We start from the raw sequence: 27,692 nt of genomic DNA, 5'->3' as shown, positions 1-27,692 counted from the left end.
CCATCTTTAACAATGATGCAATTTTTGGAAAATAATCCAAATGCCTAATTTTGCTTCCATGACCCTTGGGACCTTGACGAGTGGGATAAGATTGCGAAGTCCCATACAAGGTTTCTAGCCTTCCCATCCAAGCTTGGAAAGAGTTGTGTCTCATTGTCTTTGCAGCACATATTTTGGACACTCATTGGGAGAGGAATCTGCTTTAGGAAGCTTCTACTTCACCAAGAACCCAACTGTTGAAATTGTTGTACAAGCTAAAACCCTCCACAAGAAGGGAATCAACTGCATTAAAGATAGTCAAGATGCTTGAGGAATACTTCATTCCCTTTTTTGAAGCCAATAGGAAATACCAAGTCTATCCTACCTTCATAGGAGCTTGGATCATCCTTTGCACCTTCATCGTTGGTACTCAGCTCTCAACCCCAAGACAAGCACACAGAGTGGCAAGTGCGCCCTCAACCCCAAGATAGGCACAGCTCTCAACCTCAAGACAAGCACAGGTACTAGCAAGAGAGCTCTAAATCCCAAGATAAGTACATGAACTGGCAAGTGGACTCCTACCAAGGGGAACTGGTGGCTTGCCTCCACCAAATTATATTATAGTACCACCCATTTGACCAGGACATCTACACAATCTGCAACAAAGCTTGGAAATATACAAATAGACCACCTTACACCAGTTAGCTTACACCGAAGCTCTAAAGAACATAGATATGAAATTACTAAAAGGAAAAATTTCGACCAAGAAATAATCATGGTCTTGCTTGCCGGGTATCCAGCAAGACAAACGATCAACTACGAGTCTTACTTGCCTCTGCACAAAAACAATAAATTTATCACTTGCTGTTCATAAATTTGTACCACAGAGAACTGAATAGTGGTGGGAAAAACAGTGGCAACAAAAAAATGGTTTCACAACCTTCAAGGCACCTGCAGAAAGTTGCCCAAAACTACACCAGTATGGACAAGCTTTGGCTTTTGGATACATTTAAGCTTTAACTGGGAGACGTACAGCTCTTTCTAGTCAACTCTTTGAAGTTACTATCGCTCAACAAAGGGTGGTTTCCAGGGCAGCAGATTCAAGAACAAAGAAAGTGAAGAGCAAGAATAGTGAAGCCAACAGCAGTAACACACTCAAATGAAAGTGACAGGTGTGCTGAGTCTGCGGCAGTCACCTCATAACACATACTTCTGCTATCTTCCAAACCCCCAAACTTGATAAGCCATCACAACACAAAAGCAGCAGCAGATACAACTGTAGATTGTAGTACCCTCACTGTTGAAAGTGACAAGTGCGTGCATGATTCTCCTTGATGCTCTTATCTCCCTCGGCCCCAACCACGCCCTCCTTGTCTTTGACCTCTTCCTCCGTCTCCTCCCCACCCGCGACCCCAACCTACACATATTTGGTAGACTAGATTCATAACTTGACACTTATGTGCTCAACACATGAGTTGATTGCAATAAGGACCAACAAATCGAACTGCTCAAACAATGGTTTGCATGTACCTCTTCCATAAGCCACTTCACTGTCACCGTAACCCCCAGAGTCATATCTACCAGCATCTGTCTGTGGGTAGCCTGTGTTGTACCCTCTTCCACCGCGATAGCCACGACCCCTTCCTCGGCCTTGGCCCCTTCCATGGTTGAAGGTCTCCTCCCCATAATTATTATGATAACCACCACCCGTAGATGCCATACCTTCACAAACAACATAACACCATCAATTTTGGCCATCAACAGATCGGCCAACATGTCTACTAGTCCCATGGAGACACCCACCTCTTCCTCTGCCTTGCCCGCGACCAGAACCACGAGCCCTTCCAGGTACCACCCAAGCTACGGCACAGAAATACAGAAATAGTTAGGGACTGAATTAACCCACATATTCCATTCCATTCCAGAAACAGTAACACAAAAGTGAGCACACCTTCATCATTGTTAAGGTCAGCATCAGTTGGAAGCTGGGCACGTTTCTCTGACGATGGCGGTTGATACCTGCCAATGACATAACTAAGCACTCATACAAAATTTCCCCTGCTATACCCATAAATACAAATACAGTTACAAGGCTCGCCCACAATCCCTGCACCTGAGTTCAATACTCACCCACTTGAGGAAGCATCGAGTGCCTTTTTTGACAAGGTGATAGCAATCATGGAGACATGCCGCGTAGTTTCAACACTGTCACAAAAAGCAGAGTCACGTGATCATTTGAGTCTTTGCAAAGAACAACCCAAAGCAAGAGATCGCATGTTTATAATACTCACGGCACAAGGCCCTCCTCAAGTGGCTCCCACACATCAGTGATGTCTAGAGAGCCGATGGAAACATTTTGATGCAAGCCTTCCATTCTTTTCTGTTACCACCAAGCACAAGAAGTTTTGTAAATGAAACAAAGGCCCAAACAAAAACTGTAACAAGATACAGCAAATTATCATTACTTTTATAATCTCTGCCAACATCACTGCTTTACTTATAGCCCTGCCCATGGCCTTCAAAACAATCTCTGAGACATGCTTCTCCTGCACACGAAGCAGTGTTTGTAAGCTGATAACAGTACGAGTAACCTGATGACACACTGCTTCAATTTTTGAAGATGACTTGGCGGCGATATAAGATTACTCTTCCAAACAGTACAAATATTTTTGGCTGAAAAGCACAAAACTCAAATGATGCAAGAGACAAACTAATGGTAAACCTAAACTCTTGGCACTCTAGGGGGTCCACTTGATAGTGAACTCTTCACAAACAAAAAACCTTCACTTACTTAATGTGTCATATCGTTTCGCATTCTCCGAGCATGAAGTCATGTATGATGTAGGTTTCTTGGACAAGGGACACTATGCCATAAAAAATGACTATGGCATCAGTATTCTTAAGTTGGACCAGAGGCACATGAATAATGGCAAAGGTCCAACTTAAGAGCACCGGAGGCGCGTGGGTGATGTTCTTGGTCAAGCTCACCACTCATGAGGAAACAAACCTTTGATGTGAAGATGCCAACTTGTGGTGTGGGCCGTGGGCCAGTATGTTGATGCTCACAAGAGGCAGATGCTACACCAACCAAGTAGCATCATGGGGCTTGCATGGGGTTTCCAAGTCTCCAAAAGAGTTACACAGAAACACCGTTTCTGATGGTTGATGTTTGTGGTGAAGTTTCTTGCAATAAAGTTGATGTTGCAAAGCTCTGCTAGTTGCTATATAGCACGGCTAGTTGCTGACATTCCAGAAGCTGACAAATCAAAGCATGCTTTCCTTAAAATGCTCACATTGCTGCAGGGAATGGCCTTTCCTTACTAGATAACTAGCCTATGTTTGAAGACTCAATTCTTGAAAGACATAACAAAACAGGCTTTTTGTCCTAAAAGAACATGCACAATAAACAAAAACTTAAGAACTTCCCCACACTTGACTATCAAACCGAAGTAGCAAGTTCAGGCCACATATCTGCTTGAATCAGGATTGAGGCTACTTGGCATGCATTTAGGGCGGCTAGTGGTCATTTTCTCTCAACAAGCGGTTACGTGTCTTCCTATACTCTCTAAACGAAAGGATACAGTTGCAACTCCAAAAAAGCTCAACGCAACCATGCAGTAAATTATCAGCAATCAAACAAACATTTAGGGGGACATCCAAAGCAGACAGACATTGACCAAAACCTTGTGCAGACACAGAATACAAAGCCATTCAAAGCAGCTGAACATGACGGATATGAAAGTTTCAAAGCAGCTTAAAGCACGCAAGCGTAACCGGAATAGAGCTATTCTGATTGAACAAAAACTACACAGATTAAATAAAGCAGTACATGAAATGAAGAAAAGATTCAAAGCAGCCATGCATACACAGATGAATGCATAGAAGGAGAAGGACAGACAGAAACAGATGATAGGGCCATTCATAACAACCTCGCATACAGAGATGGCGCACAAATAGGGCCATTCATAACAACCTCGCATACAAAGTTCTGCAGGCAAAAGGTAGGCGACGGTACCTGGAGAAGGGTAGTGGCGTAGGAGATGTAGTTCCGCATCAAGCCCTGCGTGGTGATGCGGACCTCGTTTTCTTTGATGGGAGCCCCGGGCCGAGGCTTGTAGACTCGCTGATATCTCTCCATACCTGGCTATGGCGAACTTTATTTACGTCCTGCGCGTCTGGCTATGGCGAGCTTCTGTCTTCTATGAGAGCAATGGGGAGCTTCTGCGAGCTTCCTGGTAGCTTGGGTAGAAATGGCGAAGCAAGAAACATGCGCGGTTCGTTAACAACCAGTTTGGGATCGCCAAGTCAGAAATCTTTAGGGCTTGTCACGTCTCCCCTTTACTATCTAATTTATTGTTTTTTTTTTTAAATCTCTTCTCTTTGTAAATGGTCATTTATGACTTTGATTGTGTACGGTCCTGAGTTCTCACACACAAGTGTTGTGACCGTACACAAGTGGTATTAACTCTTCAAAAGCTGTGAACCACAATACCACTGTTTACGGCCATTTTCAGGCCGAGACTTCTCTCACTATCCTAGGCAATCAGCAAAACGAGCAATGACCCTCTGGGTCTCTATCCTAGGCTCTAGAGGTTCAGCACATAGCTTAGATCCACGTTTACAAGATATTCTCTCTTCTCTTCTTTGCTTCCAATAGGGCCTACTAGTTTTAAAATTCCGCTAGTCTTTCAATCCAAAAGAACCAGAGGATTTCTGTTCTTAATACTGTCCATAGTTCAGTAGAGCAGCCTATGGGTTCCCCAATGAGCAGATGCTTCCAGGATAAGCAAGTTTCATGTTCCTTGAGGCATTTGGCACATGATCCATTTCCCTTGCCAAAGACAAGACAAGCTTTCTTAGGTTCCACATGTATGCCCCAAAGTGATTTGAAGAGGAAATACCACTAGCTCCTATCTTTGAGGATATTCCATCTTTGATTTAGAATACAATCATTAGCCACCGCATCCAGGTTTCTTATCCCAAAGGTAATGCCTAAATGAAGCTTCAGTGCCTCTTCCACATCTTGTTGGATGCCCAGCGTGTCCTTGTAGTCAGGGGAAGGCATCAGCTGGGCTTTTACTTTAAACCACGCCTTCCATAGAGAGATCAATACTTCCCAAACAGAAGCCAAGCCCTGTCAGCCATATTTTCAATGTCCAAGATACCCAGACCTCCAAGCTCAGTGGGAAGGCAGTAGAATTCCCATTTCACTTTGGCCACTTTCTTCACCCACGGGTCTCCTCCCCAGAGAAAGTTTCTGCAACAACAGGAGATGAAGCTTTTCAAATCTTCCTCCCTGCCATGTTAAGCTACCTATTCTGCCATTTTTAACTTGATCTCTATTGCAACCGCAAACATTTCAGTGCAAACCTGCTTACTATTGCCAAGCAGAATTCCTTTCATTTCTCCTTTGTTGATTCTGTCTTGGACAAGCCAATTAAGCCACAGCCCATGTGTTTCAATGCATCTATCATATATCCCCAGCTCAGTCTATCATAAGCTTTGTCAAAGTCAATCAGAGCGTAATGATAGTGTCTAGGATATATCTACCTTTCTGTGATCTTTCAGCCTTAGTGCCAACACTTTAGTGATAACATCCTTATCATGCCTGCATTCCGCACTGTTTTAATTCTACACTGCTCTATGAGCTTAGTTGAGGCAGTTTGCTCCGCTTGATTTGTCATAGATTCTGAAACATGGTCTGTCGGCTTTACCAGCCCACCACTCTCTGAAAAACAAGGAGCAAGGATTGCGTGGACTTAACTGCCAGAGACCATGCCTTAGTGGGGGTCAATCCTAAGAAACTAGAATGACAAGTGTCAAAAATGCACACTTCCTGACTGACATAGCATCTATCAATTCTAGCCTTCCTTAATAGATTTGATGTCAGCCCGACTTTTGTAACTTGTCTCGATTTTCTTCAATAATAAAAATGCCTTTATTGAAAGAAAAAAAATAGCACTGTTTACTCTTTTTTCACCTCATTCAAGATTTTACATAAAAACTCCCATCTTTCATCCTCGAACAAGAAGCAAGATTGTTCTTCTCGAGAGATCTGATACCCCAGCAGTAGGCAAGCCTCCATCATGGCATCTGTAGTGCAACTATGGGGAGATTGTTTTTCCAGCATTCCCCCTCGCTTTGACCAGACTTTAACTGTGGGTCTGGTGCCAATCGGATTCTCAATAAAAGCAACAAATGTGTGATCAATTTGTTTTTCCTTGCGGTACCACCTCTGAGTTTTAGGTCCAAATTTAGGAGGCCTTTTCTTCTCAACCCAACATCTCACCTGCAGCCAACAATCCGTCATTAGGGGAAGAACCCTAGTATGTTTGAAGCTTATCAAGAATCGGGGCAACATTCAGAGCATATTCCTCTACAGATTTTGAATCGACAAATCCAGCTCAGGAGACCTAATTTTATTCACATTACATACAAACTAGCACATGCACACACATTTATGCATTAGCTCTGACTCTTGCAATCCTGTACATGTAGCCCTCAAGAATACAATTGTATTCTTGCTAGTCCAGATTTCCCATAAAATGCAAGTTCTGATAATATTAAACACCAACCCACTATGTTCATAAACTGACCACTTACCAAAGATCCAGTCCCCCCAATAAGTTTGCATGTCCAGACCCTTCTCTATCCATTTAGTCATTTTGCACCAGGTGCTCCTTATAGCTGGGCACTCCCAAAACACATGTTTGCCATCTTCAATTGAAGACCTGCACCTAGGGCAAATGCCACTAGCCATATTTCTCTTTTGCAGTTTATAACCAATAGGTAATGCCCACATGCATACCTTCCACAGAAAAATTTGGAATTTCTTAGGGACCTGACAATCCCAAATCAGGTTCCATCTCTTTTTCCAACCAGAGGAAGTCCATTTTACATTCCATATTTTATTGCAATACAACACATTGGCATTCCCCTTTCTCATTAGTGCATAAATGTGCCTAGTTTTTCCCTCCTTTAGTTTGACACCATTGATCCAAGTCTAATCCTTGGTCCAGACTGAAGTGTCAGTTTGTTGTGGAACATAATTCACTATGCAGCACCTCCAATACCTGAGCCATCAAGTCTCTCTCCCTCCTAGTTAGTTGAAATTCCAAAGATAACAGGTTCACCTCTTTCCACCCAGCTAGATCCCTATCCCAGCAATCAGCCAGATATCTAATGCCTTTATTGTTAAGATTCTTTGCCACATATGTATCAAGTGAAGCTAGAGGGGGACTAAACTTATGCGTCCACCATAAACCCAAAGACAACATGGAATTGCATGTTACCCTTCCACCACCATCCCAAACCATGAAACCCAAGTTATCCTTCCAGCAATTGCATAGCACTTTGCAAAAATCTGAACATGTCAACTTAAGAGGGGCACATGATGAGAAAAGTGTATCCTTCCAATTTAGGTCCCCCATCTGTCCTTAGCCATAACGTCAGCAAGCTCCACCAATTCCCTCATCATTAAAGCCTAGGTGGCATTTTGAGATAAAAACCTATGGAGCGGCAAATGAATAATACCAATGCCCCCTTCCTTTTTAGGAACTGACACTTTATCCCAAGCAAGCCAAGCATAGACTCTTTTTTTTACCATTGCCATTTCTCCACATAAAATCTCTAATAGGGCCAATGATTTTCTTCTAATGACACTTTCCAAACTTTAGCACAAGACTTAAAAACATGACATGAGCATTTAGAATTGAATTGCAGATATCAACCTTGTTACGGAAAGAAACTTTCAAGCCTTCCCACTTCTTTAATTTATCCAAAAATCTATTAATGGCCCACATTACCAATTGTTTATTAGTAAGTCCAACACCAAAAGGAACACCAAGCAGTATGACAATTTGGCCCTTTCGCACCACCTCACAGCCCCACCTTTGAAGGTCAAAGTCATTGTCTTCAGTCAAGCTTATAATTCTAGATTTCAAAATGTTACATTTAGAGCTGTTACCATATTATAGTAGTGATGTGTGTGAACACACTTAGGACCGCCGGGGCACTTTTTCCCTCACAGGAGGTTTTTTCCCCCGTGCATTGTATATACGCCCATTATCTTCTAGGGCTTGTTATCTTTCATTTTTGGCACTCATAATACACTACTGTGTTGTGCTCAAGCTTCCTCATCTTCTTGAAGTTGTGTGTGCATTCCTGCAACCCTAATTCCAACAATTGGTATCAGAGCAGGCTTCCTCCTCCCGGGCAGCATCACCGGCACCTGCCGCTTCATCTCCTCCGATTGCGACGAGGTTTCACGAGCGTCTGCAGGTTAGTATATGCCGTGGGAGAGCCCGTAGGGCTTGGTCATTTCAGAATTTTGATCTGAGGTCATTTCGCCCTGCGTTTTTGCATTCCAAGTACTGCGCAGGCAAAATCGTCCTACTGTGCAGATTTTCTGTCAAGATTAAAATCTGCAGGACAGGTGCCCATTCGTCTGTTTTGGGCTGTGCTACATAGCACAGGTCGATTTTATACAGGTTTACCTCTTACAGACAGCATTTACATCTAGTAGTACAGTCATTGGCCATGGCTGACAACAATGATGTATTCCGCATGTTGGCTGCTGAGGATAAGTTGGATGGCACCAACTATCCATTGTGGGCATATATGATGCGACATGTATTGGTAGCAAAGGGGTTATGGAATATTGTGCAGGGTATTGATGCACGTCCTATTGTGGCTGGGAATGCTGCAAACACATCAGAAACAGGTACTGTTGATGATGGTGCAGGCACAAGTGCTGTAGCAGCTGTTCGAGAACCACCACTTTCAGCAGAGCAGATTCGGTGGGATGGTAGAGATGCGCAGGCTCATGCCTTGATTGCGCTGTCTGTCAAACGTACCATTATCCCACATATTCGCTCTTGCAGGACTTCTAAGGATGCTTGGGATGTACTTGCCACATTGTATCAGGCAAGAAATGAGGCTCGTGTTGCTTACCTCCGAAAACAGTTGGAGAGTGAGCATATGAACGAAGGTGATTCTATGGATAGCTTTTTGACAAAGATCAAGGATTTCAAAGAGCAGCTCATTTCTGCAGATGAAATCCTGTCAGACAGTTCACTTGTGCAGACTGTTTTGAATGGTTTACCAGATTCTTATCAGGGTTTTGCTTCCACTCTTCGCTTGATGATGAAAGGCAATCCCAATGCCTTATCATTTGAGGAGTTAGTTTCTGTTTTGCTGCAAGAAGACCAGTCAAGGCAAAACAGGAATATTATGCGTGTCGCAGATCAAGCTTTTGTTGCTAGTCAGAGAAGCGGGAAAGGTAAAGCTGGCTTTTCTTCTAGTAAGCAGAAATCTGCAAATGCTGCGCAACCAAAGAAGGAAGACAAAGATGAGAAGAAGGGTGACAAACAGAAGACATTTTGCAAGTACTGTAAGGGAAATGATCATGTCATCAAAGCGTGTCCTAAGCTGGCTGCGAAAGAGGCTAAGAAGAAAGAGGCTGGTATGGCTGTTGTTGCAGATGCCTCTCCTTCTAACAATGAATCTGCTAATGTTGTGCTAGATACAGAATGGGCATTCAATGCGCAGTGCAGTTATGACCCATCTTTGCATGACACATGCATGTCTGCAGTAGATTCAGATGTATGGTACTTTGACAGTGGTGCCACTAAGCATATCACCTCGCAGCGCAGTTTATTCACCTTCCTTGAGTCTGCTCCCACAGGGAATACTGTCACTTGTGCCAATAACTCCTCTTATCCCGTTGAAGGAGTTGGACAGATTGTGCTGAATGTTGCAAATGGCAACACCTTTACACTTTTTGATGCATTGTATGTGCCAGGGATCAAAAAGAATCTGCTGTCAGTCTCCGCATTTGCCAAAACAGGTTTGGTTATAAAATTTGTGGATGACAGATGTACTGTTCATGATCTCTCTTGTGGTGACATCATTGTAGCATCTGGTTCACTATGTCGAGGGCTGTATAAGCTCAATATGGATGGCAAATGTGTAAAGGATTCAGCATGTGCTATTATGGATACGCAGGCTATTTCAAATGCAAAACTGTGGCATGCACGTTTTGGTCATCTGAATTTTGCAAGTTTGCTGCGCCTGCAGAAATCTGAAATGGTGTCTTCTTTGCCTAAGCTTGAGGCACCTGTCAAGCATGTTTGTGAGGGCTGCATATTGGGTAAAATGCAGCGTGCTTCCTTTCCCAAAGATGGATCAGTGAGAGCTGAACGCAGATTGCAGCTTGTTCACAGTGATGTTTGTGGTCCCATGCAAACTCCATCATTTGGAAACTACCTTTACTTCGTGACTTTCATTGATGATTTTACCAGGCATGCATGGGTATATCCTTTGAAGGCAAAGTCCGAAGTGTTTTTGTGCTTCAAACAGTTTTTGGTTATGGCTGAAAATGTGTCACAAAGTAAGATGGGCACCCTCCGTTCAGATCGAGGGGGGGAGTATATGTCTTCAGAATTTAATGCATTTCTGGCTGAGCGTGGGATAAAACACCAATGTACAGTGCCGTATACACCACAGCAAAATGGTGTGGCTGAGAGAAAAAACAGGTCTCTCATGGAAATGGCAAGATGTATGGTTAAGAGTCAAAGTCTACCACATGGTTTTTGGCTTGAGGCTGTCATGTGTGCCACTTATGTACTAAACAGGTGTCCCACCAAAGCATTACAGGTTGTCACTCCATATGAGGCTTGGCATGGCCGCAAGCCATCTGTTGGCCATTTACGTGTTTTTGGTTGCCTGGCATATGCATTAGTGCCTGTGCAACATCGCAGAAAATTGGATGACAAAGCTGTCAAATGTATTTTTGTTGGATATAGTGCTGAGAGCAAAGGCTATCGTTTGTATCATCCACAGACAAAGCGCATTTTGGTTAGCCGTGATGTTGTATTTGTGGAAGATGCAGTTCAGCCCTTGGTTTCATGTACTAAGGAGACAGATATCAGCTCACGTGATGTCTATGATACATTGTTGCCTCTTTTCAGTGGTGCACAGTCAAGTGCAATACCTCATGAGGCAGTTTTTCAGCCTATGCAGGTTTTAAATGATGGCACAGATCAGCCTATATCTGATGTAGATGTGCATGATGCACTTGAGGATGAGAGACAAGAGATTGAGGGCTCTAAAAACATGCCTAGATGGCTGGTGCAGACTTTGCGTGACAGCAAGTTGGATGCCCCTTTGTCTAGTCGCACTCGTTCTGGCTCTCATGGTGCCTCTTATGCGTCAGATTGTTATGCATTGGCTGTTTCTAGTATGTGCGATGAAAGTGAGCCTGTTTCATTTGATGAGGCACAAAGTTCAGAAAATTGGATGGCTGCTATGCAAGCAGAATACGATGCTATTATGAAGAATGGTACATGGTCTTTATGTGACTTGCCCCCTGGCAAGAAGGCCATTGGCACTAAGTGGGTATACAAATTGAAGCGTAAGCCTGATGGCACAGTGGATCGCCATAAGGCTAGGCTTGTTGCAAAAGGTTATGCTCAAGAGAAGGGCATTGATTTTGATGAGACTTTTGCTCCCACATGTCGTATGACCACTGTTCGTAGCATCTGTGCATTAGCAGCTCATAATGGTTGGAATGTACATCAGCTGGACATAAAGACTGCGTTCTTAAATGGAGATTTGCATGAGGAGGTGTATGTATCGCAGCCTCGTGGTTTTGTTCAAAGAGGGCAGGAAAACAAAGTGTGCAGGTTAAAAAAGGCTTTATATGGTTTAAAGCAAGCTCCACGAGCTTGGTATGAAAAAATACATGCATATTTGACTGCACATGGGTTTCAGAATAGTCCAACAGAAAGCACTTTGTATGCTAAACGTGTGGATGGTGTACATCTAATCATTGCTCTCTATGTCGATGACATGCTGCTCACAGGACCAAATGAGAGTCATATTGCTGATTTTAAGGCTGATTTGAATGCCTCTTTTGAGATGTCAGATTTGGGGCATTTGCATCATTATTTGGGGATACAATTTAAGCAGTGTGATGGAGGTATTGCTTTGTGTCAGACAAAGTATATTGAAACATTGTTGCGGAGATTTGGCCTTGAAGACTGCAAGCCTATTGCTACTCCAATGGAGACAGGTTTGAAGTTGAGTCTTCATGATGCTGGAGATCACTTTGATGTCACACTCTATCAGACAGCTGTTGGTTGCCTCATTTATGTATGCATAACAAGGCCAGACATTCAGTTTGCAGTCTCACAGGTGAGCAGATTTATGCATAGCCCAGGCATTAAGCATTGGCAGGCAGTGAAGCGTATCTTTCGCTATTTGAGTGGTACTCGGCATCTTGGGTTGTTTTATCCCAAGGGGGGATCATTGTCGCCAGATTTACATGCTTTTTCAGATTCTGACTGGGCTGGTTGTTATGACACACGCGTGTCCACGAGTGGTTTTTGCTTCATGCTTGGAAGCTCATGCATATCATGGTTGAGCAAGAAGCAGCCTACTGTGGCCACTTCTAGTTGTGAAGCTGAGTACAGGGCAGCTTTCACAGCTACGGTTGAGTGTGTGTGGCTCAGACGCCTTATGGCTGATTTGGGTGTTGGGCAGCCATCTGCCACCACCATCTTCACTGACAGTCAGAGCGCATTGGCAGTTGCGCGGAACCCAGTGTTCCATGCTCGTACGAAGCACATTGAGGTGCACTACCATTATGTCAGGGAGAGACTCTCTGCAGGAGAGATCAGTTTGGCTTATGTGCCAACACAGGATAACCTTGCAGACCTTTTCACAAAGGCTCTGCCTCGTGAGAAGTTCGAAGCTTTTCGCAAAGCTTTGGGCTTACTCCCTTTTGTGGATTCGTCCACATAGCTAGACACTTCCCTATACATGAGTGCTAGCTCTTGTTCACCGCATCACTCCAGGGGGGATTTGTTACCATATTATAGTAGTGATGTGTGTGAACACACTTAGGACCGCCGGGGCACTTTTTCCCTCACAGGAGGTTTTTTCCCCCGTGCATTGTATATACGCCCATTATCTTCTAGGGCTTGTTATCTTTCATTTTTGGCACTCATAATACACTACTGTGTTGTGCTCAAGCTTCCTCATCTTCTTGAAGTTGTGTGTGCATTCCTGCAACCCTAATTCCAACAAGAGCTAGAGGCATTGGCATACTCCTGCACTAGCTCTAGGGCCCATCTCACACTATTGTTTTCAGCCCTTAGAAACAATAAAGAGTCATCAACAAAACATTGTATTACTAGCTGTTCATTGTGCTTGAGTTTTAACCCAGTAATCTTCCCTTCAATGCATGCTAGTTCTAATGACATTATTAAGGGGTGGGAAGTAATAGCAAAAAGCAGAGGGGCTAATGGGCAACCTTGTCTAACTGATCTGTTAATCTCAAATCCCCCTCTAACTCTTCCATTAAGCAACACTTTAGAATATCCACCCAAAGGAAGAGTGTAAATGCATGTAGCCATTTTAATTCCAAAGCCCAATTTTTCCATCACCCTACCAATGAATGACCACTGAATCCTGTCATAAGCTTTCTCTAAGTCCAATTGCATCATGATGCATTTCTACTGGGTTTTAATAGCCACATCCCTTCCTAGTAGTGCTGCAATCGATGGACATGCCTTTAATAAAGCCATGTTGTTTTTTAGAAATAACATTTTGTAGCACAAGAGTGATTCTGAGGGCAATCACTTTAGCCAAAATTTTATACATCGCTGTTAATAATGTAATAGGCCTCCAATACCCAAACCTGTTACAAGCAGTTTGTTTTGGGATGAGCTTTACAAGCCCTTCTTTAAAAACCTTGTCCCACAATCCTGAATTAAAGGCTTTCTTACAGATGTCACCCACCACCTCTTTCAAAGAAGGCCAGAAGGTTATAAAGAACTCAGTTGGCCAATGCCCAAACCTGTTACAAGCAGTTTGTTTTGGGATGAGCTTTACAAGCCCTTCTTTAAAAACCTTGTCCCACAATCCTGAATTGAAGGCTAGACCAGCTCCACTTCAAAGGAAGATGATCAGAAAGTGTAGAACTACAATCCGCTAGAACTCTTAAAGTGTGAGGCACCCATGAAGCTTGCTAACTAAAGAACACTCTATCAATTCTTGAGGAGGAAGATAGATATTGAAGACTAAAGTAAGTGTGCCCCGGTTTGTCTCTCCAGTCGCCCAGATACCAACTATCCTTGAGCCCCAGCCCCTTTCTAAGCTCTTCCCATTTCCCTTTTTCCTTCCCTATAAGAACAGAACTACCACTACATCTATCAACTACTTTTTCCACCATGTTAAAATCCTCGAGGCACAATACAAGGTACTTGAGCATTCATGACTGCGCTATTTCGAAGATCTTCTACTTGGAGAAATGTTTTTTTAATGTGCTGTTTATTAAAGGTCAATCTGTTTCTGAGTTGTTTGCTAAGGGGCCTTTGTTTTTTGGGCAACGGTTGGTGCATGTCTTTCCTTTTGATCCCTTGTTTGATGTCAACAAAAGTTTGCAGAATGTGTGCCCTGTTTGGGTAGAAGTGATAGGGCTTCCTCCTTGGCTTAGGCCTGCGCTGCATGATATAGCCCAATCCCTAGGTTCTATGTTATATGTTCCTGGTGATGAGGTAGGAAGGAGGTAGGGCAATAGTGTGTGCATCACTTAGAATACAATCATTGAAACTCTAAAATTAATGGAGGTGGATTTAGGTCAATTGGGTAAGCTTGAATTAGGCCGCATGTTTGGAGCTTTCCCCGATGCATGCTTCAGATGTGGAGCCTTTGGGCATATTGCCAAAGACTGCCCTGATTTAGAATCTATGAGGGATGAGGTAAAAGAGGTTAATCGGGGGGGGTGACAAAGAGAAAGTACTTTCAGAATCTCGGAAGAAGGAGGTTAAAGGGAAGGAAATAATGTTGGAAACAAGGGAAAACACGATGGAAGGGGGTTGGGCTAAAGTTAAAAGCAAATCCAATGTCAGACAGACTAAGGCTGAGGCTAGGAAGGCCCAGCTTAATCAGGGTTCTGAGAGTAGAAGTAATGGGAACGACGAGAATCTGAGCTCTATCATTTTTTCTAACCCTTTCAGCCCATTGCTTGAAAGAGATAACCCTATGATGGTAGAACAAAATACTGGGCTGATATTGAGTGAAATGAGTAAAGGTTCATGTTTTGTTCAAAATAGTCAGAGGGATGAGGAGGAAGTGGAGATGGTCCCAAAAACTACCTTAGCATGAAGAATACTATAGGATGTACGTGGAACGTGAAGAAAGGGATTAAAGATAAGAGGAAAAGTGTTTTGTTTTGGGAATTAGTGAAGTTGTGGTTGGGGAATGTCAGTATTTACTGTACAGGAGCATAATCTTTTTGGGAAAATTTCTAGAATAAATAGATTCAGTGATTGGGAAATCTTTTATGGTGGTGTCAGTTTTGGATATAGTGGGGTCATGACTCTAATTAGGAGAGATCTTAGTCCCAATGTTATAGCTAATCATCCTGAGGGAAGAATTTTGGTGGTTGAGATTGTAGTAGATGGTGAAAGAATATGGATTATTAATGTATATGGGGCTCATAGTCATAAGGTTAGGAGCAATATGTGGAATTGGATTGCTAGAATTTACCTAGATTGCCCTTCAAAGGAGGCTTGCCCGGGCAGAAAAGAAATACGCTACACATCGAAAACAACCCTATTTAGCTTCTAATAAAGTCTTGGCTAAGCTTCAAACATACCTTATTCTTCACCTGATTACAAAGTCTCTCATTCAGCCAGTCCGAAACACATTTTTTCTTAGAGCACTTAGCCTCGATGTCCTCACCTCTACGGTTCATCTCTTCCTCTGCCTTTGGATCCCAGTCCCCCCCCATCCACTCGCCCCCTCATCCTCACGTTGAAGCCATCTGCTAGAGGCCACCGCCATGCAAGGCCCAAGTAGTCAACCACCCGTTGACGTACAAAGGGCATGCAGCCACGCGAGCGGATCGAAAACTCCACTAACCCACTACTCTCTAACATGCGCGACATGTTGCACTCAATTCCGATCGCGAATGTCACTCTCTCCTGAGCTCCTCCTCCCCAGCCTTCATTTTTAATGGAAATATAGGCCATTCTGGACATAAAACACTCTCTAAATTTTGAGATGGATGTTTTTGAATTTTCACAATGGCAAGAGAGATCCAAAATGATAGAGACATGGAATGTTGTTGGAGCGAGACGAAAGGCTCTACAGGACCTACACAAAAGGAGAGAGAAAGAGAGTGTGTGGGTATATTACTTCGAGAGAGCGTCACAAAGATAGAGACGGGATAGAGAATGAATGGAGCGAGGCGAAAGGCTCTACAAGACCTACATGAAAAGGGGAGAGAAAGAGACAGAGTGTGTGGGTATATTACTTTGAAGAAGGTGAGAGAAAGAGAGAGAGTGTGGGTATATTACTTTGAAGAGAGCCATGGGAGAGAGAGAGAGAGAGAGAGAGAGAGAGAGAGAGAGAGAGAGAGAGAGAGAGAGAGAGAGAGAGAGAGAGAGAGAGATTTGGTGCTATAAAGAGGGAAAGATTATTACACCAATTACGACGTAAGTAGGGGGGAGAGAGACAAAGAGAGAGAGAGAGAGAGAGAGAGAGAGAGAGAGAGAGTGAGTGAGTGAGAGAGAGAGAGAGAGAGAGAGAGAGAGAGAGTGAGTGAGTGAGTGAGTGAGAGAGAGAGAGAGAGAGAGAGAGAGAGAGAGAGAGAGAGAGAAGGAATTGTAAGTTGTTACTTAGCCACCTCTCGTGTGATTCCTTGGCCAGAGAAGAATAGTTGTTCAATCGTATGGCGAGACTGGGTGTTGTGAGGATGTATGATACTTTGTTGCCTAGGCAGCTGCGAAAGAAAGAGAGAGAGAAGGAATTGTAAGTTGTTACTTAGCCACCTCTCGTGTGATTACTTGGCCAGAGAAGAATAGTTGTTCAATCGTATGGCGAGACTGGGTGTTGTGAGGATGTCTGATACTTTGTTGCCTAGGCAGCTGCGAATGTTATCATTCCGCCGTGCTCGTCATAGATTTCATGTGCCCCGAGGTTACAAGTGTATTTGGTTGAAGGCAGCAACAACTGGGGTGCCTTCCTAGGATGGATTCTTCTCATACACATGGGATGATTGGGTGTTGGGTTGCAAGACTAGGTTGTTGAAGGCTTCCGCTAATGTTGTGTATCATCTTTTGGCCCAAGAGAAGAGATGGCTTGCAGCAAAAGCTAATAAAGTATGGAATGTTAAGAAAACACCCTCTCTTGGGTGGTGAAAGCGCATCCTATTCTGTGGTTGGCATTCCAAGCTTCCTTTTCAGGGCAAAGTGTTTATTTGGTGAGTCATGGTTGGGGGCCTATGCCTTTGGCCACTTCCCTTCGGCGTCGGAGACTTTCGAATGGCAACTGTTTCTTCTACCAGACTTGTCTAGAATCTAGTCAACATAGGTTTATTTCTTACTCGGTGGCTCACTAGACATGGGAGTTCATCTCTTCAGTGTGGCAAATGGTGACTGAACACACTTTGTCACCTAGGCAGTGGGTATTTGGACATGATCAGCTTGGGGGGAAGCAACATGAGGTCTTCCTTGTTTTCTTTCGATGGTTGGGTCTTTGGTGGTGAAAGGTCATGTCCACCAGCGCATTCGTGGCCTATTGATTTGGCAAGTTTCTTCTTTAATCGATGCACACGTTATCACCAGGATGCAAGTTGACCCTTGGTTACATGCTTTTCGTACGGTGGGCATGCCTATTGTGGCCTTTTAGTGTGTGTAGTTTGACGGCCTCTATGTACATGTTTATATAGCTGGTCATGCAACCTTTGCTTTGTATTACATTTTTGTAATCTAATCAACCAACCATTAGAAAAAAAAAGGAGTTGTAAGGCATAGAATAAGTGAATGTGCACAAGGAGATCCGACTCCGTTTAAGAGACCTTATAAAATAAAAATACAAAGAAGAAGAGCAACAACAATCAAGAGCTAGCTATGGATCTCATAATCTATAAAGTCATATTAAAAAATTATCCTCAATTTAAAATAGCATTTAAGAGGTTATGATGACGAGTGCTTAGAAATGTCATATATCCTACTAATCATGAGTTTGCAACCAAGGAAACTTTTAAACGTATTACTAGGCTTAAAAATGCATCAAAGTGGGAGGATTTTCTGAGGAAGCCATCAATTTGAAGGGCATGGTTACTCGTCAAAAAGCCACCTATGATAAATTTTGGACTGTTGTCAAGCCCATTTAGCCGCAAAGATTTTGAGATGACTATCTAATATTTGCACTAATGTTCAAGTAAATGGGCAATATCATATAAGAGCCGTAAATCTTAAAGGCTAAATCAAATTTCAAGCCCACAAGACTATTTTATAAGGATAGTGTAAGCTAACGAGGAGTTCAAAATTCAACTTTGCCACGAATCGCATAGTTAGTTTGTGTAAACCCGGATGCATCTATGCTTTGCGTCCAATCGGCCGCGCGAGTGAAATCACTCGCCAATTGGATGCAAAGTGCCCATGGCAATTCCATAATCCAAATGGTGTACTATAACAGTAAAGTGTATTCTATAATGTCCCTAGGGCCATTCGTGACCCACCCTCGATGGCAAATATAGACTTTGAACTAATATATGGCTTTAATGTGATTTTGTGTATGATAGTATGGCATTGGGAACTAATATATGGCTTTTATGTGATTTTGTGTATGATAGTATGGCATTGGGGCTATTCTAGGGCCTCTTCTACATGCTAGAGTGGCCCCTATAGGGCATCCTATGAAATATACCAAAACACTCTGCATGGTAGAATGGCCTTAATACCAATCTAGGGCCCTTATGTAATTGTGCATGATAGAATGGCCCTAGGGACATTCTAGGGCCTCTTATGCAATTGTGTGCATGGTAGAATGTCCCTAGGGCCATTCCAAAATCCAAATGTTGTACTATGACACATAAGTGCACTCTAGAATGGCCCTAGGCCATTCTCGACCCCTTGTGTTATACTACACCAATTGGGTGCACCCTAGAATGGTTTTAGGGCCATTCTAGGGTCTCATGCAATTATGTGCAGGGTAAAATGGACTTGGGGCAAATATAGAGCCTTTATGTGATTGTGTATGATAGAATGGCCCTAGTGCCATTCTAGGGCCTCTTATGCATCCTAGAGTAGGACCATTATAGGGCCTCCTATGAAATATACAAAACACTATGCATGGTAGAATGGCCTTAAGGCCAATCTAGGGGCTTTATGTAATTGTGTGCATGATAGAATGGCCCTAAGGCCATTCAAGGGCCTCTTATGCAATTAAGTGCATGGCATGGTAGAATGGCCCTAGGGCCATTCTAGACTCCTAATGCTATACTACAAAAATTAAGTGCATTCTACAATGGCTCTACAATGGCTCTAGGGCCATTCTAGAGTCTCTTATGCAATCATCTACATGCTAGTATAGCCCTAGTGCCATTCTAGAACCCTTGTGATATATTGCATGGTAGAATGGCCCTAGGGAAATTCTAGAATCCAAATGTTATACTATAACAGTTAAGTGCATTGTAGAATGGCCCTAGGGCCATTCTCGACCCCTTATGTTATACTACACCAATTGGGTGCATGGTAGAATGGCCTTAGGGCCATTCTAGAGTATCTTATGCAATTATGGTAGAATGGAAATATAGACTTTGAACAAATATATGGCTTTTATGTGATTGTGGGTATGATAGTATGGCCTTGGGGCCATTCTAGGGCCTCTTCTGCATGCTAATGTATGTTAGTATGTGTGTGTGAGTGAAGTGAGGTGAGAGGAGGGACAAGTACCCGTAGTGCAATGTGGCGGTGTGACAACGCTCATGGGAGGCATAGTGGAATTGCTTCTCAAGGAGTTGTAGAGCTTGGAGACCTCAAGGGTTACGAGCTCGGCCATTGGAAAGATCCTCATGACAGTTATGATTCACCAGGTAATCTCTTTTCAAGGAGGGTTAGGGTGACCCTTAACATTTTTTGTGCCGCTGTCGGGGAGCCATCCCTTAGCTTTTCCATTGTTTTTCCTCTAATATACGCATTACCCATTGTTCATTATCTTGATTAATGGTTTCCCATGAAAAAGATGTGGATTTGATGGTGATTTGTGTGAGATTTGGTGTAAAATAGCTCTCTTTTTTGTTTTTGAAAAGAATGCCTTCTACTTAATTTTTAGCTTGATTTGTTGTTTTTATTGTTGTTATTGTGGTTTTTCATGTTCTTAGGGCTTGCACATAGTTTATATTAGGCTTATTTTGCATCCATTGCATCAAACAATGCAATAGAATGTAATTTTTAGTGAATATTAGCTCTCTTTAGTGTTAAACATAGAACTAAGATCATTAATTTTAGTTTAATTGTGTGTTTGTTGTTGAAATTGTATGGATTAGAGTGTTAGCAAGCATTAGGAGTAGCTTAGTATTTTTTTAAAAAAATCTTAAAACCATAAAAAAACCCTTGAATTTGACTAATTTCTCTTAATAGACTGGTTTTTGTCATTAAGGGTGATTAATCTTATTCAAGAGGCAAAAAAATTAGAAAATGTGTTAATTGGGATCTAAATTGATCATATGAGTAGTCGAAATTGGTGCTTTTGAGTGTTTTGAGAGCATCTAGATGCATCAAAATACCTAATTACATCAATTTTTTCATTAATTGAAAAAAATTTGACTCTCTGCTTAATTTGGCCTTAAAAGATGAGACCACAATTAAGAGTCTAATTAATCCTCTATTTTAGATTAATTTATACATTTGTTGATGCACAAATATTAGCATTCCCTTGCTCTATCCAATGATGTGCTCAATTGTGTGAATTAATTAGGGATTAGTGGTTAATTAGAGTCCTTGATTAGTCTAAAAGAGGGAAAGATTAGTAAAAGGATTAATCTTAGATTAATTTTTAATCACTTTTTTACATAACTCATTAAGGCTAATGAGAATTCAATGAGTAGATGCTCATGAGTTACCAAATGATCCATTTTGGGGGTCATTTATGAAGGGTGTAAGAGGTGTCATAAAAAGGTTGACTTTTTTTATTTCCACTTACTTTTTTGGGAAAATGCCCATATCTCTTTCATTTTAAATTCAAAAAATATCTCCCCCAAAAAAGAAAATTCGTATTTCCCACTAGACTCCAAAAAAAAAAATCGAATTTAATTTTTCCTTAAAGTCCGGTTTACGCGTGATACATTTTCTGCAACTTCACGCCCTCAGAACTTGTGCCAAAAAATGAGTTTAATTTTTTCATAAAGTCCGATTCACGCGTGAACCATTTTCTGCAACTTCACGACCTAAGGGTTCACGCCCTCAGAACCCGCACCCCAAAAAAAAATTGAATTTAACCTTTTCATGAAGTCCGGTTCTCATGACGTGAACCAATAAGGGTTCACGGCGTGAGACCCGCGACCAAAAAAATAAAATTTTATAAAATCCATGAAGTCTGCTTGAAGGCGTGAAAGGGGTCCATCGGTTCCAAAAAAAAAGCACTCTAGAAAACACTCCTGTTTGGAGGCCCGTATCTATCTCTTAAACCGTATCGCGATGAAATCGCTTTAGGGCTCGAAAAGCTGATATCGAGCTCTTCGACTTTGGACTTGGCCGTCTGAAGTCAAAATTGACCATTTTGGCCTTTGATCAGTAGCCTCAAAATTCGACCTAAAAATCGAGGCAAAAACAGCCTAAAACCATGAAAAATTACAAAAAACAGCACGAAAATGACAACGAACCATATTTGGGCTACATTTTGAGGGTATAAACGACAAAATCACGGATGACTTAGGGAAACAAAGTTGTAGTACTCCAAAAATACTACAACTCTCTCATACAGAGTTTTTTACCAAAATTTCTTTTGGAACACCCTAAAAAACGTGCTGCAAAACAGGAAAAAAATTCTCGAATTTTTTTTCGTCTTCTTGAGACAATGATGGAAAATAGGTTTTAGGACCTCCTCTTCCATCTGGAAAATTACTAGCATGCACTAATTTATCTCTAAGGTCGTTCGCGTGCGTACCTAAGCTAATTAGGACGAACGGACATCCATTTGACCCAACGAAGAGAACGCAAGGCCTCTTGAGGCTGTAATGGGCTGTGAGAAAATATAAAAAGCCAAAAAAAAGTGCTTGCTCATTAAGGAGTAATTACGCAATCAGATATGGTAACGATAGAGGGATTGCTAGGGATCACACAAGGGCTGAACCCAATGATTGACATCTTCGAGCCATTGAGCTCTATGCTGCAAATGCACCTCCTAATACCATTGGCCATGCCTGTAACAAGCGCGTCATTGGGTTTTACACCCCCTGTCACTTCGATCCCACCGAGCTTTGGTCCCTTACCTAACATTCCTACAAATCCTATAGGTACCAACCCTTTCTTGGATGTCCACACCATGGACATACTGACGAGTCTTGGAAGGGGGGTAACCCAATAACTCAGTGAGTCTCCCAATAAGAGTACTCACATACGGCCTAAGTGACTCATACAAAAATACGGCCGTATAAATTTCCAAAATCATGGGCAAATACGATAGAACAATAGACCCTGTTCAATTCATTCAAATGTTTGAATAGAGATGTGAAGCCTTTGGAAATCCCAACTGTCCCAAAAAGGTACATGCATTGAACCTATGCTTAGAGGGAAAAGCTAGTCGATGGTTCATCACATTGATGTCGGCGATCAAGACCAACTTTAAAACCTTGAAATCGGCCTTTATATATGGCTTTTCCAGACAAGGTGATTGGTGGAGTGCAGCAAAAGAACTCTATTCAATTGAGCGTCAACCACATGAATCAATTAGAGATTTTATTCTTCGGATAAAACTCTTGGACTCACGATGTGAGTCATGGGAAAAATTAAACGATATTCAATTGAAGAGATGTTTCATAATGGGCTTGAAGAATAACAGCTTACACAACTTGATCATTGTATCCAATCCAGAAACATTCAATCAATGTTGTAAAGAAGCAATACGTTTAGATGACAACATGCTGGAAGATGATCATGCTACGAGGTGTTCCTCATCTAAACCAAGTAAAGCAATGGCAAAGGAAAGATCGATCTCGAAATTGACCTTCCCAAAATTCTATGCAGCCTTGCTTATAACCTTACAGCCAACATCTCTAAGAGAGGATGAGATCCTTCAAAACCAGACATCCTTAATGCCTCTACAAGTGAGGAGCGAAATGCCTTGTGTTAAACTGCAATCACTACGACCATCCTAATCCTCATTGTGCATACAAGGCACCTGTTCTTCTATACTACATATATTGTAAAACCTTTGACCATGATACTAACAAGTGTCCCACTTCATCCACAATTGACTCAAAACCTCCATCTCCTGTGCAACAAACAGAAACAGTCCAAAGGATAGAATCTGCTTAGGAAGCAGTTAATCGAACACTTCAGTGTTTTTATTGTCGTGGATCTCACAAGGTGGCAGACTGCATAGTTTGGAATACTTCCATGCCCATAGTCACTAACACTTTGCGACCCATGTGTGAACGATGTGGCATTGATCACATGTTCCAAGATTTCCCAAGAAGAGTTGCTTCAATACAACTTGCCTCACAAAATACATCTTAAGTGTACAAAATGGGCAATTGTCCACAGTACCCTTGAGTACTTACATGTTCCAAGATTTCCCAAGAAGAGTTGCTTCAATACAACTTGCCTCACAAAATACATCTTAAGTGTACAAAATGGGCAATTGTCCACAGTACCCTTGAGTACTTACAAGTTTACAAGTTTACAAGCCAAGGCACGAAAAACAGTAAAAAAGAACGTAAAAGATAATACCTCAACATGAGTAGAAGAACATGCTTTAAAACAAAACCCAAAAGAGAAAACAAAACCTTCTAAACCTAAGAAAGACAAGGGACAACAAACTATTGAAACCAAAGGTGAATTAAAAGACAGGGATAAGGAGGCTATAGAGGACTTAGAACCAAAAGGGGACATAAACCCAAAAGGGGACATAAACCCAAAAGACCCAAAATCTATATATGATACAGAAGCATCCACCTCAAAGACCACCACACAAACTTCAAAGCCCATATGTGCAACACATGGTACAAAAGCCCAACATAAAATTCGATCTCGTCGCATGAGCAAACATAATGAAAAACTGACAATCCAAAGAAAGTCAGAAAATGAACCAAGTTCTAGTACGTCACTAAGTGAGGATGAAACAAGTTATGACTCTTCACTCAGTGCACCACATGGACCAATAAAGAAACTAGAACACACCCAACCACCCCAAATGGATAATAATGATCACATGACATATGTGGAATGCAAAAAGCAAGCTTAGGAGAGCATGCTTAGCTTGGTTGAATGTCTTACAGGGTCACCGGTTGTGATTGAGCCTCACAATGCCAATCCTAAAAAAGCAACCAAAATTCAAAGCTCGGAAGAGTACCGCTTCCTCTTTCAAGAGGAAGAAATACTCTCTACAGAAGAGTCATTTGACAGAAGATTACACAAACTATATACTTGAGAAAGCACGTGAGGAATTCGATGATTCCCTTACAAGATTAAAACAGTCTCTCTACCGCTTTCTCTTTCAAGAGGAAGAAATACTCTATACAGAAGAGTCATTTGAGACAGATTACACAAACTATATACTTGAGAAAGCATGTGAGGAGTTCGATGATTCCCTTACAAGATTAAAACAGTCTCTCAAAACCTCATTTGAAGAAATGCTCCTCTTATGATGAAGCCAGCATCACATGAGCACTTGCACCTTTAAGGGCTCAACATGAGTTATACCAAGACATAAAGAACTCCATAAAATAGGACTGTGAGGATTCACAAGTTTCCAAACATACCTCATTAAGAATTGTCAAAGGGCAAAGTGTGCTAGTGTACACATTGGGTACTCTTGTGAAAAAGCAGAAAGCCAAAAAGAGGATGAAAGTGAATGGGAATATGAAACAGAAACGGGATCTGAAGTTGACATAGAAACTGAAACATCCATGGTTCCTTTGGAAGATTCTATCATGGTATGGTTGGATTACCCATGATGTTAAGTGCAAACGCGCATTAATTAGCCCTCGCACTAGTCATAACATCATGTGACAATAGACACTTGGGTGTCATTGGGACGATCCCTATAGACAAAAGTCTTGCAAGAAGAGCCAATGAACAAAACATTGAAGTTCCAGGTTACTTTAACTACACTACTCAAACAACCAATGGTGATATAGAATTTACTTTAACTACACTACACTACTCAAACAACCGATGGTGATATAGAATTTACATTCCATGTTACCCTAGATTCCCTTGAGTATGATGTCATCCTTGGTGGAACTTGGATAGGTGAATCATTGTATTCAATAGATAAATCTATACAAACAGTCACCTGGAACACTCGTGTAGGCAATGTACAATTACTATTACGGGAGGAAGAGACCTTGGAGGAGCTGGAACTTCCAACATATCTTACTGAAAAGATCCCTAGGATTCTAGTTGGATTGGATATTTTAAATAAAATCACCACAGATCAACCATAGATCAAGCACAGCTTTATCCAAAACGAGAACACAATCTCATGACCCTAGAGTTATGGGATTTGTTAGGGCAACCAACACTCATGGCACATCCTGAAAGAATTCCCTTTACACAAGACTTAAACATGCCATGTTTGGGATACTTTGAGCATATAATGTATATTGAAACTAACCCCCTTACTTGCAAGTTTTTTGTGGTTGAGTATGTGTTGGAAGCAGATCTGATCTTAGGGCATAAATGGACTATTGCTGCTGCCCAAGCACCACTGTGCTTTGCTAGTGATAGAGTCAGCATGATGGTCAACGACAAAAAGTTGACAATACCATACTGCAAGGAAGAGGATCCAACTTTAATGGATTTCTATGATGCTAAATGCAAAAAGTTACAAGCCTCTTCCCCATACGCCCCTCTACACAATGACCTACCATCTACGCCTATAACCAACTCTGTTAGAGCATCTACTCCTTCAACCCCATCCTCATCTACGAAGTTTGATGCCAAAACCTTGCAAATCAACAACTATTCCTGTAGCAGTTCCCATAGCTCAACCTTCTATCTCTAACAACAAGGAACTCAAAGGAAAAGCCCCCGAGCCTATGCATCTTCATCGACAAACCTCACCAAAGGAGACAACCATATGCTCGAAGGCCTCATCATCGACAGCCACTCCACAAGAGACTCTAGCCTCATCATCATCAACAACAATGCCCATGAGTCTCAAACCTGTAGCCTCGGCGCCAACCAAAGTCAAGGAGGACCCCAAACCTTCCACATCAACCTAAAAGAAAACTCCACCCGACAATGTTATATGCACATTATGTGTGCATATACTAGGGGGCTAACCCACATTAGGCTTGTGAGCATGGGAGCATGGGAACAGGCTCTAGTGGAGCATAGGTTAGGACTAACCTTAAGGGTTAAGGTTAGGGTCAAGCATCCCAAGGGTCACACATGGGAAACGGAGAGTCAAGAGTCACTTGAGGGCACTCCTATATAATAGGGGCATGGGGCACACTCAAGGGAGGCTAAGGCTATGTTATCTTGAGGCTAGGTTATGATATGATGTTCTCTTATATAGAGGATTATATCTACTCACCTACCATTTCACACTATAGCTACATGCTACTGGATTGGAGTTATACCTCTTGATGGTATGGGACATCGAGGCAAAGAAATGATGTACTTCATTATAATTCATGTGTGCATCCCTTGGGCTCGGGGGTGGTGGATGAGTTTATGCGTGATTTATGCATGTTTATGCATAACAATTATCTAGAGAGATCTTAGGGTTTCAACAAACAACCACAATCAAGGTATCTTAATAGTATCAAGATGTGGGTGGAGAAGCAGCTACTTGTAGCTCAAGGCTACTATGAAGGTGCTAATCAAATTATCTAAAGAGATCTTAGGGTTTCAACAGACAACCACAATCAAGGTATCTTAATAGTATCGAGATGTGGGTGGAGAAGCAGCTACTTGTAGCTCAAGGCTACTATGAAGGTGCTAATCAAATTTGGGTGCCTCGATAGTCAAAGTCTTTTCCTCAACGCAGTACTCAGAGTCCAAAGAAAAAGAAAAGTACTCCACAACACCGTTCACAAAAGCTGATGCAAGTTCCTCAAAGAACTCCACCAAGTCAACAAGTGTGGATACCAAAAACATTACTACAAGCATAATGGTACTACTAAAGTAATACCAAAGCTTGGATTCCCAAGCGTATCACAAAGTCCCCTAAGCTTGCACAAAGAAGGAAGCCTCATCACCAAGCATATCAGCCACCACCAGTTTATAATATTCATCAAAGATGGATGCCTATGCATGTGCTTCAACAACAAGGATACTCTGATGGTAATCCCATCTTATGGTTGCCAAAATCGAACAATGTAAAGAAAGCCTCACCACTGAATTCAACCCCAACAGCGACAAGATTGGAGGCCCAAGCAACAACAAGCAAATCACTCAACCGCTCTCTGCATTCAGTACCAACACAAGAGCTTGTGTGTTCAAGCAAACCACCAATAGTCTTACCTACTACCTCGATAACATTTGAGCAACAAATTCAAGAATCAATACTCACGTCTACAACGGAGACATATGAGCGCATCAAGGACAAAATAAAAATGCTCTTGTCACCCCTTTGGATATGATAAATAAGTGCACACGAACCTGTTGCTCGCAAGTCATGACCTAGCTGACCCATAAAATCAATTAAAATAAAAAAACTATTGAGGTCAAAACCTGCAACTTCAC

At 42.0% G+C, this 27,692-nt stretch overlaps 1 protein-coding gene across 1 annotated transcript; it reads right to left on the bottom strand.

Annotated features, from left to right (window-relative positions):
* Nucleotides 1-961: 961 nt before the first annotated feature.
* On the bottom strand, nucleotides 962-4,273 carry LOC147604803 (uncharacterized). Its single transcript, XM_086794949.1, has 8 exons — nucleotides 3,995-4,273; nucleotides 2,445-2,525; nucleotides 2,271-2,359; nucleotides 2,110-2,184; nucleotides 1,931-1,998; nucleotides 1,783-1,839; nucleotides 1,510-1,701; nucleotides 962-1,396 (listed from the first exon to the last, which is right to left on the bottom strand). Exons 1-8 carry the CDS (start codon nucleotides 4,115-4,117, stop codon nucleotides 1,320-1,322), a joined length of 762 nt encoding a protein of 253 aa, XP_086651075.1. The 5' UTR covers nucleotides 4,118-4,273; the 3' UTR covers nucleotides 962-1,319.
* Between the last annotated feature and the right edge of the window lie 23,419 nt (nucleotides 4,274-27,692).

The sequence above is a fragment of the Cibotium barometz genome, chromosome 61, assembly GCF_041138505.1.
Source record: "Cibotium barometz isolate CiBa-2024 chromosome 61, ASM4113850v1, whole genome shotgun sequence".
NCBI lineage: Eukaryota > Viridiplantae > Streptophyta > Polypodiopsida > Cyatheales > Cibotiaceae > Cibotium > Cibotium barometz.
Note: the sequence above shows the minus strand (reverse complement) of the source record. Positions and strands in the feature narration are given on the sequence as shown.